This window comes from Myotis davidii, unplaced genomic scaffold, assembly GCF_000327345.1.
Source record: "Myotis davidii unplaced genomic scaffold, ASM32734v1 scaffold705, whole genome shotgun sequence".
In the NCBI taxonomy this organism is placed as follows: Eukaryota; Metazoa; Chordata; class Mammalia; order Chiroptera; family Vespertilionidae; genus Myotis; species Myotis davidii.
Window position 1 is genome coordinate 1,506,835 of NW_006296405.1, and position 12,414 is coordinate 1,519,248.

Genomic DNA, 12,414 nt, shown 5'->3' on the forward strand with positions numbered 1-12,414 from the left:
GCACGCCCCCTACTGTGGATGTGCCCGCAACCAAGGTACATGCCCTTGACCGGAATCGAACCTGGGACCCTTGAGTCTGCAGGCCGGTGCTCTATTCACTGAGGCAAACCAGTCAGGGCTCAATGCTGAATTTTTAAAAAGATAGTACAGCACTAACCGGCTTGGCTCCGTGGATAGAGCGTCGGCCTGCAGACTGAAGGGTCCCAGGTTCGATTCTGGTCAAGCAAGGGCATGTTGGTGGCAGGCACATCCCCAGTGGGGAGTGTGCAGGAGGCAGCTGGTCGATGTTTCTCTCTCATCGACGTTTCTAACTCTCTATTTCTCTCCTTTCCTCTCTGTAAAAACTCAATAAAATATATTTAAAAAAATAAATAAAAATAAAATAAAATGAAAGACTAGAAGGAAATATGCCAAATGTTCCAAGTGATTGGTTGGGGGGCGGGGGGAAGGGGTGGATGAAGAAAAACAGGAATGATTTTTCTGTAATTTTCTTAAGTGAGCATTATTCCTTTATGATACTGAAAAAAATGAACAAAAAAACTGAAAACACTTTTGAGTTAAGTACCTTATAACTCTTTCTTAGAAAAACTAGCCCTAACTGGTTTGGCTCAGTGGATAGAGCGTCGGCCTGTGGACTGAAAGGTCCCAGGCTCGATTCCGAACCGGTCAAGGGCATGTTCCTTGGTTGCTGGCACATCCCCAGTAGGAGATGTGCAGGAGGCAGCTGATTGATGTTTCTCTCCTATCAATGTTTCTAACTCTATATCCCTCTCCCTTCCTCTCTGTAAAAAAATCAATAAAACATATTTTTTTAAAAAAAGAAAAACTAAATTAATGTGCTGTAATTGGTGTGTGCATTTCACTGGCCCTTGAAAATGGTCTTCTCGTTCCCCCAGGACACTAGGCTGTAATATTCATCACCCTCCAATGGGAGGCAGTAGCCTCCTGTCCCCCTCCTCCCTTCCGAGAGAGCTTGGCGGCAGGGCCCCACTTACTGTTGTTTCAGTGGAGCTGCAGGGCCTCTTGGGCACCAGGCAGTGGGTGAACTGAATTCTCGGGTCTTTGGTGGTGATGGACAGGCCTTTCTGCAGAATTTTCACCAAGCGGATCCAGAACTGAAACACGGCCTCCGGGTGCTTTTCGTGGAGCTTCATGTAGTAGATCTTCTCAGTCACTGTCCTAATCCGCAGGATGCGCTGGAGCCGGTCACAGATTCGTAGCTCCACAAACTTCAGGGGGAGAATCCTGGACACAAGCAGGAAATTGCCATAGTGCAGGAGCCCAGGATTTGAATCCATCATGCCGGTGCCTACCTGCCTACCGAGAGCTTGGCTCAGCCTCCCTGGGCTCCCGCCTCTGCGTGGGGAATGCACAAGGGAGAGGGCTGGCGGATGAGAGTGGGATGATGACAAAGCCTGGCTCTTCTCTGATGCCCAGGGCCTTAGTTATTAAAGAATCTGCCCACATCAATAACAAAGACTGATAACTGATGTAGACTACAGTTTCTAATCCTCACAACAACCCTTGATGAAGAAAAGATAAGTATTATTAATTCCATTTTACAGATTTTTTTAAAATCTGAGACTTAGAGAAAGAAGCTAAGTGATTTGCCCAGGATATTTAGATATTTTTAAAATTTATTGATTTCGAGAGAGAGAGAGAGGAAAGGAGAAACATCAGTTTGTTGTTCTACTTATTTATGTATGTCATTGGTTGCTTTTTATTTTGGTTAATCCTCACCAGAGGGTATTTTTTCCCATTGATGTTAGAGAGTGGAAGGAAGGGAGGTAGGAGGGAAGAGTGGAAGAAAGAGGAAGTGTGAGAGAGGTAGAAAGAGAAACATTGATGTGAGAGAGACACATTGATTGGTTGCCTCCCTCATATGCAACCCAGAGATTCAAACTCGAGACCCTCTTCCTGGGCCAACACTCTGGCAGCTGAGTCATATTGGCCAGAGCAATTGGTTGCTTCTTGTACGTGCCCTGACTGGGAATCAAATCTACAACCTTGGGGACATATCAGGATGATGTTCTAACCAACTGCTACCTGGCCAGGGCTGCCCAAGTTTAGATCTTTTTTTTTACAAAAATATTTATTTAATTTTATTCCACTTAGATCTTAAGTAGGAACTGGGACTAAGATATTCTGACTCCATTCCCAGGTCTCCTTTGCCCTGTATCCTGATTAACTCTGTTGAAAGAGTAAGAAGGGTAGATGTCTTCTGTACACCCCGTATTATTTTTTCCATCTCAACACCTCTTAATCCCATTTGGTTTTCATGCACCTCATTTTTTTTTTAAACCCTCCTACGTTTTTATTGACAAAATGAAAGCCAAAATCCTCAAAAACTAGGCTGAGACAGACTGATACTCTACCCACAGCACCAAACACGGTGCTTGGTCTGTATAGATAGGCAGTAATACCTTTTCAATGAATGAATGAGGTTCTGCACAGTTTGTACACTAAAGAACACTGTCCTTTCTTTTTATCTACAGCCCGATTGCAAGACAGTGCCGTCTGTCATCCCACCCTCTCCAGCCCTTCCCTGAGGCCTTTCTTACCTGCTGAGGGTGATGACAGGAGCACAGCCAGGTGTGTTGCGGGTGGAAAACTGACCCTGGGGCCAGGTGACGTTGGCCATCAGGAGGATGTTGGGGAGCGGCAAGGAGGGCACTGAGGAGGTTACCCCAAGGATCACGGTGGTGGTAGACCCTTCAGGGACATTCATCCAGTCCCCAGACTTAGTGACCTAGAAATCAGCCCCAGGTTCTTGGGTCAGAGAAGCAGAAGACAAGAGTGGAAGGATACAGATGCTAGAAAGCAGTACTTTAAGAAAAAAAATGCCTGTGGCCAGTGTGGCTCAGTGGTTGAGCACCAACCCATAAACCAGAAGGTCACATGCCTGGATTGGGGGCTTGATCCCCAGTAGGGGGTGTGAAGGAGGCAGCTGATTAATGATTCTCTCTCATCTTTGATGTTTCTATCACTCCCTCTGTCTGAAATCAATAAAAAAATATTTTTAAAAACAGAAAAGATAAAGCAGCACTTCAACTTAGTGACAAGCTTGGAGCACCTGTGCCTCCTGCAGGCCCTACACTGGGGATCGAGTCCACCACTGGGGCATGTTCCCTGACTGGGAATCGTACTGTGATCTCCTGGTTCATACATCGATGCTCAACCACTGAGCCACGCTGGCTGGGTGCACCTGTGATTCTTACATGTGTCCAGTACACCGGGCTGGGCCATGACCCGCATCACCTTTTTTGTGGATCTCCCCAAGTAGACAAGCTCATTGCATTAGGAACGCTGTGCTGTCCTTTTTCGAGTCCTCTGCATCATCTAACTTTAGAAAGGATGCACTAGTAAGAAAAAGCTGAGGGGCACGAACATTTTATTCTTCCATCCTTGGGGAGAAGAAGCCAGCACAGGTTTCTAATGGTCTGGAAGGGAAATTGTGCAAAGAAAGTTCCAGAAGGGGAGGAGAGAGAGGAAAACCCCATACTACTATAGGCACAAACAGGGGAACTTGAGACCCAGATCCTCCGGTATCACTAGCTGGCATGGCTTCTTCCTCCTCCCCAGGGCTTTAAAGGCCACAGCATTTCTGGACCGAGTGCTGGAGACAGGTTTTGGAAAGGGAAAGCGCCGGCTCTGAGCTGCACGTGGGTACCTGGATAAAGTTGCTTTCAAATACCGCAGAGTGGGAGAACAAGTTGAATTCTGGAGAATGAATCAGTTGACAAAGAAGGCCATCTTCCACCCCAAGTTCCACTCCAGGGCCTGGTTCCCGGACCTCAGGAGGGAGGCCCCTGATTTTATTCATTGCCTCTTCGGAAGAATGGGCTGGGGAACATCCCTGGGGCTCCACACAGACCCAGCCCGACTGCAAGATGTTGTGTGACCACAGCTGCCCACCCCCCACCTCCACAGCTCCTCCTCTCCAGGCTGTCCTCCAGCCGGGAGGGCCGGCCAGGGGCCGGCTCACAATGGCAGGAATGACATCAGGAATGTGGTGGCAACAACAGGAAAGGAAAAAAAGAGGAAAGGACAAATCAGGGAGGAGCAGGCTTTTCTCTCCCTTTTCTTACTCACTGCAAACGAGTGGTAATGAAGCTTATTCCATTTTTCACTCAATCTCCCCGAAAACATGAGGAAAATGAGCCTGCCAAGGTTGTGCCTAGACAGCAGTGAGCTGGCCAGACAACAAGGAAGGCTCTCCGGGAAACCACAGCCTTCCATCTTCCCCATCACAGGGAAGCTTCTCACAACTTGCTCGTACTCGTGCCTGCATAAGAGTAACCTCAGGGGTGAAACGCGCATTGTGGACGCATTCTGTTATGCTGCATTCCGAAGAGTCCATGAAAAAGGAAAAAGAAACCGTGATGTTGAAGAAAGGGCTGCATATTGGGACTGGACCACCAATGAGTTCAGTGATGTTGTCTAAGTCACGGCGTTTCCTTCTGTTTCCTCTGTAGTAAAATGAAAAGGTGGCACCAGAGTTAAGGCCTCACGTTAATAATCAATAGAGATTTAAAATTCATACTTGGAAATATCGGAATGTGCTGTTCCCTTAAGCAGATGTAGTGAAGGTGAGGGAATTCCCTTGATTAGGGCCCCATTCTGCTTCATGGGAGTGTGCCGGAAGCCGGTCCATCCTTGCTGCTTGACACAGTCACTGCAGGGAAGAAATATCTGCACAGCATATGTTTCAAGGGACCTGGCGTATATAGCATACTGTTCTTAATATGTTTGCTCCCCTTAGCGCTGTGTAATGGATAGGATTAAAATCAACTGGTATAAATACAGATGTAACAGGAGAATAAAGACAGAACCTGGCTGGAGAACCTGACTAGAGAGCCTGGCTATGCTGATCAACTGAACGCTGCTGCCTCCGTGTCCTTCCTTCTTCGCCGACTCCGTCCACACCTTTGGGAACCCCTGGACCTGTTGGGGCTGGACCCCGGCAGAAGTTCATCCTTAGGCAACTGTTTTAAACTACTGAGATTTTAGGGTTGTTGCTGCAGCATAACCTAACCTAGCCTGTCCTTGACTGATACGGAGATTGGAATGTAGAGGGTAGTGTTGCAATAAAAATAAAAAAACATAAAAAAAATGCACCACAAAACCCTAGTATGTGTGACTAACTTATCTGGAAGGCAGCAAAGATATTTTTTTGGAAGCTGGAAAGATGGCAACCCATCTTATCCAGTAGCAGAGTATTTGATAAAACCGTTGCCTGCAGTAACTTACAAGGCATATGTTAATCTAATTTATCTACAATTAGGAGAACAAGTTTTAGCAGCTTGAATTGAATACTGGCCCTAGCTGGTGCTCAGTGGTTAGAGCATCCACCCGAGCATTGAGGGGTCTTGGGTTCGATTCCGATCAAGGGCACGCACCTCGGTTGCAGACTCGACCCCCAGCCCTGGTTGGGGTGTGTGTGGGAGGCAACCAGTTGATGTGTCTCACATGTTGATGTTTCTCTGATTCACCCCTTCCCTTCCACTCTTTCTAAAAATCAATGGGAAAAATACTAGTATCCTCTGGTGAGGATTAACAAAAACAAAACAAAACAAGAGAATCGAATACTGTTGGTTGCTATTGACAAAGCGCCACAAGACGAGCTCAGAGAGAAACCGACGAGAGCTTGCAAGCAGGCACAAGGGATCTAGAGAGACTACAGAAAATCAGTGATCCTGCAGGGTTCAGAAGCAACTGTCTCTCATCCCTCACTGGGAATAGATAAAATTCAGAAATGTTTGGGATGACAAACACCAATTCAAACTCAGTTTTGTAGGTAGAGAGACTGTCCTGGTTTGCCCAGAAGTGTCTCAGTTTTAGCACAAGTCCTGCATCCCAGAAAATACCCCTGGCTAGGCAAACAGGGACAACGACTTGTAGGAAAGATTAAAACAATGGTCTGGCCATCACGTCTGTTGTTGAAACCTCTGAGCAAATTATTTAAGAGCAGCAATTTTCAACGGTTGTACCTTGGCACACTGGTACACCACCAAGGAGTTTTAAAACATGCCATACCGCCCTAACCGGTTTGGCTCAGTGGATAGAGCGCTGGCCTGCAGACTGAAGGGTCCCAGGTTCTATTCCGGTCAAGGGCATGTACCTCGGTGTGGGCACATCCCCGGTGGGGGTTGTGCAGGAGGCAGCTGATATTTCTCTCTCATCGATGTTTCTAACTCTCTGTTCCTCTCCCTTCCTCTCTGTAAAAAACCAATAAAATATATTTTAAAAAAACAAAAACAAAAAATGCCATACCTATTTTGTCAGGGGCATTGACCTCTTTTCCCTTCGATTGTCAAATAAAGAAATGATAGCAGCCAACACAACAATAGCTGTCCAGTGTAAATGAATAAAAGTTATACTTTTTTTTTTTCAGGTCAGCAAAAAATGTGTTTTTTGAGTTGTTGCAGAATTTTAGTCATTAGTTTACATGTACCACGAAATGAGAAAGATTGAAAATCAGTGTTATCTATTTTTTAAAATATATTTTTATTGATTTCAGAGAGCAAGGGAGAGGGAGAGATAGAAACATCAATGAGAGCGAATCATCGATTGGCTGCCTCCTGCACGCCCCCTACTGGAGACTGAGCCCACAACTCAGGCATGTGCCCTTGACTGGAACTGAACCTGGAACCCTTCAGTTCACAGGCTCTATCCACTGAGCCAAACCAGCTAGGGCTGAAAATCAGTTTCAGAGCAAAAGCCTGGATATGGTTGTGGCACCCAGGAAACCATTCCAATTAAACTAAACTGCTTGGGGAAGAGACGTAAGGTATAGCTAGCTCCCCAGTTAACAGTTCAAAATACCTCAAATTAGTCAGAAGCATCTGAATGAGAAAATACATCGAAGTTAAGAAAATGTCTAGTAAGGACAGCGACTGGCATATGAAACTGCCTGAAGTCAGAGACAAAATACCAACTATATGTTTATGTACTACGCTACCAAACAAGTCCAGCTGGTCACCAAGGACCAGGGACTGGAAAGCTGAAAATTGGAAATACAGTGGAACCTCAGTTCTTGAACTTAATTCATTTCCGAAGGCTGTTTGAGAATGATTTGTTTGAAAACCAAATCGTTTTCCCCCATTAGAAATAATGTAAAGTGAACTAATCCTCTCCGGGCTCTCAAATGATTCAGTTTTAACCTTTCTTATGTACATGTCTAATGTACTGTTTAACCTATAAACACTTTTTTCCTTAAACTTATTGAACCACATCCTACTAGCCTTACACAAATTTTTCATATATCCCTGCCTCCCAGCTGCTTTTCACTTATCCAATCAACAAGTTTTCCTACCTATTCATTTGCCTGTACGTAATTGCTGTTTTGTGAGCACTTTTCACACCCTTAGCAACATTAGTACTCTTGATGGCCTCTTTATGTTTTAGTTGTGCTAATCCTCAATTTCTGCCAGCAACAAAAGGATTACCTCCTTTGTCTATTGCCTGAGAGATGCTTTTTGTCATGCTGTTTTTTTTGTCATGCTGAGGGATCAGTATGAAAGGGCTGTTAGGTCAAAAATTAAGTTTTGGTCTACAACTGAGATTTTTTTTCTTTTTCTGTGAACACTTGGTCAAGAACTGACTTGTTTGAGACTGGAGACATTGGAGAAGCAAGGTTTGACTATACTTGATAAACAGCGCTAATGACTACCCCAGTACAATAACTGTTGCCTAAGCCATCGGCTTACAGGGTAGTGGCGCTTAAGCTTAAGAACACTCAGGGAGCAAAACTGGTTTGGCAGAAGACACCATGCTCCATTTTTACCGTTTGGCAAAAGTAAATCAAACGCACCACATGTAAATTGACATGCACACCTAGATAAGAGCGGGCACACCTTATTTTATCGCACTTCACTGAAGTTTTTTCTTTTCTTCACAGATGTTATCAACATCTAGACAAGACCCTCTATCAACAAAAAGGTTGACTCCCTAAAGGCTTAGACAATAGTCAGCATTTTTTAGCAATAAAGTATTTTTCTAGTGTTTTTATTTATTTTAGAGAGGGGTAGAAACATCAATGCATCAACATCAACACTGATTTGCTGCCTCCTGCCTGCCCCCTGTTGGGGATCAAGCCCACAATCCAGGAATGTGCCCTGACCAGGAACTGTGACCTCCTGGTTCATAGGTCAGCGTTCAACCACTGAGCCATGCCAGCCAGGCTAACGTATTTTTTAAGATATATACATTGCTTTTTAAACATAATGCTATTATACTTAATAGACTACAGTACAGTACAATCATAACTTTCATATACACTGAGAAACTAAAAAATTCATCTGATTTGCTTTATTGGTAATCTGGAACCCAACCCACAAAAATTTGAGATATGCCTCTATTTACCATAGGAGAGGAGTGGACATGCTTCAACATGGGGTGGGGATGGAAGAGTGATAGGTAGAACAGGCTAAACTGCTTAGACCTGGAAAAGAGCAGAAACAATCATCTGTGAGGTATGGCTATTGAAAACTTTTTGATTTAGAGAGGGAGGGAGGGATAGAAACATCGATGGGTGACAAGGGGACAAATAAAAACACTGATCAGCCGTCTCCTGCAGGCCCCCTACTGGGGATCCCGGAAACCCGGAATGTGCCTTGACCAGGAATCTGAACCAGTGGCCTTTTGGAGCATGGGGTGACGCTCAACCCAGCCAGGCCCACAGGGTGAGGTGTAGCTATTTTACCAGCCTACCTGAATAATCAGAATTGAGTAGCCATTCTGGTGGACAAGGTACAGAATAAAAAAGCCAAGCCTGCCCTGGCTGGTGTGGCTCAGTTGATTAGAGTGTCATTCTGTGCACCGAAAGGTGGTGGGTTCAAGCCCTGGTCATGCTGGAGGCAACTGATGTTTCTGTCTCCCCTCCTCTCTCTAAAATCAATCAAAAAAAATTTTTTTAAAGGCCAAGGCCTTCTGCTCTTCTGGCCCCATGGTCTCCACGCCTCTGCTCCCGCTCTCCCTCCCTCCCCCGACTCCTCCCTTTCCTCCTTCCCCTCCTCCCTTCTCCTGTTCTACTCCCTCCACCTAGTCCAGTCGCCCACCTCTCAGCAGCCTTTCCCCAAGCCCTACCCTCCTGCCCCTCCCTTCCCTCTAAAAAAAAAAGCCCAAGGCCTTCTGGGCTGATAGTCCTCTTTCCCCCAGAGACTGAAGATGAAGGGGTGGGAAGGAATCATTTTTCTTTAGAGACAGAAAGAGTCAAGAGAGTAGTCAGCCAGTGTGGCTCAGTTGTGTTGACCTATGAATCCGGTTGATTCCCGTCTGGTTGCTCAATCCCCAGTGGGGTGGTGGTGGTGGTGGTGGTGGTGTAAGAGGTAGTTGATCAGTGATTCTCTCATTATTGATGTTTCTATCTCCCTTCCAATTTTTTTAAAATATATTTTATTGCTTTTTTTACAGAGAGGAAGGGAGAGGGATAGAGAGTTAGAAACATCAATGAGAAACATCAGCTGCCTCCTGCACACCTCCCACTGGGGATGTGCCTGCAACCAAGGTACATGCCCTTGACCAGAATCGCAGTCCATAGGCTGATGCTCTATCCACTGAGCCAAACTGGTTAGGGCTCTCCCTTCCTACCTTAAATCATAAAAACATATACATACATATTTTTTGTTTTTAAGAGAAAGGAGTCTTGGCTTAAGCTCCGACAACTATGGATACAGACCCAACTGCCCCTGCCTTCAAATTCAGAGGTTCATTTACCTGTTTTAAACCAAGTGTTTTAAGCACTTTCATGCTCCTAAATTTTAAGGTGTTAAACCTCAGATCTATGAATTAAGACCCTTCCCTAACCACTAATTTTAAGGGCAGAAATGAACATGACACACAGTGGAAATATGTATTCAATTTTATTTCATTAGAAAAATTCACTTACGCCACATGGTGGCTATAATGCCCACGTCCCGAGCAGGCTTCATCCCACTGTCCCCTTCAGACCAAGACATACACACTAAGCTGGAAGACTTAAAAATGTAAGTCGCCCCTCTTTAACTGTTACCCACACACAGAGGAGCTCACACAAAAGAGAAGCTAAACACAAAGAAACTGACCATAAGACACGCAGGTCCAAAGGAACGCTTCACCGATGTTTAGGAAGTAAGGCTGAAAACACCGTCATCTCCCAACAGCTGAAATCACAGCACAAACCCTCATCTAAGAGGTCAGAGCCACGCTGCCAAGGACAACCAAGCACACAGCAGACTCTGGGGAGAAGAGTGAAATCACTCCATTCCACAACCAGAGGCAACCCACTCACACCTGCCTATGAAGCAGTCTTTTTCCAGGGCAAGAAGCATCCAGATGGAAGGGCCCTTCCAGGGCCTAGTAACAGTTCTCTGCTAACATGGATGCTGGGCTTGCCTCCCCAGGAAACTGGGACACCAGGCTGGACAGGTGTAGGCCACGTGTTCCAAGGTTATAGCTGGTGGAGGGAGGTCTTATCACACCCCTCTGGATGGATGTTCTGGAAGGCTCTTGGGGATTCTGTGATGGCTAGTTGACCTCTGGTGGTCCAGGAGCTCCCAGGCGATGGGTTCTCCAGTAAGCCCCCCAGTGACTCCATCAGTCTAACAAAGATGGAAAGCAGGGTCAGCGCCACGCCTAAGAGATAGAGGTTAAATATTTGCTTCATAGCTGAAGGGATCCCACTCCTTTGCAGAGCAGTAGAGCTGCCTTCTGCTTCTGGTAGACTTCTGGGTCCTGAGGAAAGAGAGGCAAGGTTAGAGCCTTTTGGGATACGCAAGCATCTGGCCCTCACCCTTCTATCTTCCCGTGGAGCTAAGGGAGAAGCCCAGCCAGCCAGGACACAGGGACCCATGATGTTTTTCCATAGCAGAAGCTCAAGTATATTTACACCGTAAACTCCATGGCTGAGGAGCCAGGAGTTTCTTTTCACGAGCAAACTTTTACTTCTGAAAGTAAAAACCTTTACTTTCTTGCCAGGTGCAATGCACAATCCCTGTGCCACAGTCCAGGGACCAGAAACTTTCCTGAAGAACTGAGTCCTTTTGTAAGAGAAGGACTGTTGTAGGCAGTTAGACATGAGCAGAGAAAAGTAGATGGGCCAGGTACAGGTCACCAGGGTGGAAAGCCCCAGTTGCCTAGCAACACACAATCAATTGTAGGGTGGGCCCTGCCCCCAGGGTGACTTTTCCTCCCCTAGCATATATGGACCCTCCAGACCTTTCCTCCCTAGGGATAACATCTATGCCTCAGATAAGCAACAAAACCAGTGACTCCACTGGCAGGACCAGCTGCACTGAGAACCACCCCTGCCCTGGGCCTGCCAATCAATCAGTGGAGAACACAACCCAGAAAAGACACACCTGGAAAACTACTGAATATTCCGTTGCGATCTTCTCCTGGGACTTCCCTGAAGTCTCCACCCTAAAAACCCTTAGTAGGGAGTACCCAGTGGGCTCTCCCTCCAGGGAGCACTCCCTGGCCTTTCCCTTCCCTTCCCCATTCTCCCTCCTTGCCCAGGCAGTAACCATTAGCTTCCTCACTCCTAAGCTCCTTTAGCTCCTAACTCATTTCCTAAACTCATTTCTTCGAGGAATTACTTCTTCTACCTCTATGACTTATCAAATACTCTAACAGTTTGGTTCTTGGCTCTGAATTCTTTCCAAGGCGGAACCCAAGTACTGAGGTTGCTGATCCCAGGTTTGGTCGGACCCCACGGGTCAGACGCCGGGTGCCGTCCTCAGGCCTACACCGGGGCTATCAGAACGTGTCCTAGCCAGGCAGGTGTGGCTCAGTGGCTGCGGGTCGACCCATGACCCAAGAGGCCACCGGCTCAATTCCCAGGCAGGACGCATGCCCGGGTTGCCACTCAACCCCCAGTAGGTGGTGTGCAGAAGGCAAGAGACCTTTGATTTTTCTATCTCTATCGCTCTCCCTTCCTCTCTCTAAAAGAAATCAATAAATAATAATAAAAAAGGAATATGCCCTTGAGAAAGCAACTTGCCTGGGAAGTCTCCCTCATATCTCATTAAGGTTCGAGTTAATCATAAGCTTTTTGAAGGTCAAAATAATTCTAAGTCAATCTATCAAGTTCACTTAGTAAAAATAATACCCTGATTACCCCCAACTTGCTAAGCACTCGGGAAGGTACGAGGGCCACACGGGGCCCCGGAGCCGTGAACCCTGCCCTCTCGGGGTTTTAGGGGCAACAGGCAAGAACCTCGGCAGTGGCGCAGGAGGTGCCAGGGTGCTTTGGGAGAGCATGGCAGCGACGCCTACTCACCCAGCACCGGGAGCACGGACCTGGGCCACCTGCATCCCAGTGAGGGCCCCTCCTGGGGAACGCAGGGCTGGAGCGCTGAGTGGGGAGCGGGCGGGAGCACAGGGAGGAGGGGAGCCCCAGAAGGCCCTGCCACAGTCAGGGGAGGGAGGCGGCGG

The 12,414-nt window shown here is 46.7% G+C and overlaps 2 protein-coding genes across 2 annotated transcripts in view; both read right to left on the reverse strand.

Moving 5' to 3' along the window:
• The window catches only part of FAM71F2 (family with sequence similarity 71 member F2), a 12,083-nt gene extending 9,230 nt beyond the window's left edge, over positions 1 to 2,853 (reverse strand). The window contains exons 1-2 of the mRNA XM_015568903.1: positions 2,562 to 2,853; positions 996 to 1,245 (exon numbers count right to left, since the gene is read on the reverse strand). Coding sequence (XP_015424389.1) covers positions 996 to 1,245; positions 2,562 to 2,728 — 417 coding nt within the window. The 5' untranslated portion in view covers positions 2,729 to 2,853. The remainder of the gene's footprint in view (positions 1 to 995; positions 1,246 to 2,561) is intronic.
• A 6,991-nt stretch (positions 2,854 to 9,844) lies between these two features.
• HILPDA (hypoxia inducible lipid droplet associated) lies at positions 9,845 to 11,031 on the reverse strand. The gene is given in 2 exon segments (XM_006779625.2): positions 9,845 to 10,495; positions 10,498 to 11,031. Coding segments are annotated over 2 exon segments (375 nt in total). The 5' UTR covers positions 10,832 to 11,031; the 3' UTR covers positions 9,845 to 10,454.
• Positions 11,032 to 12,414: the final 1,383 nt, after the last annotated feature.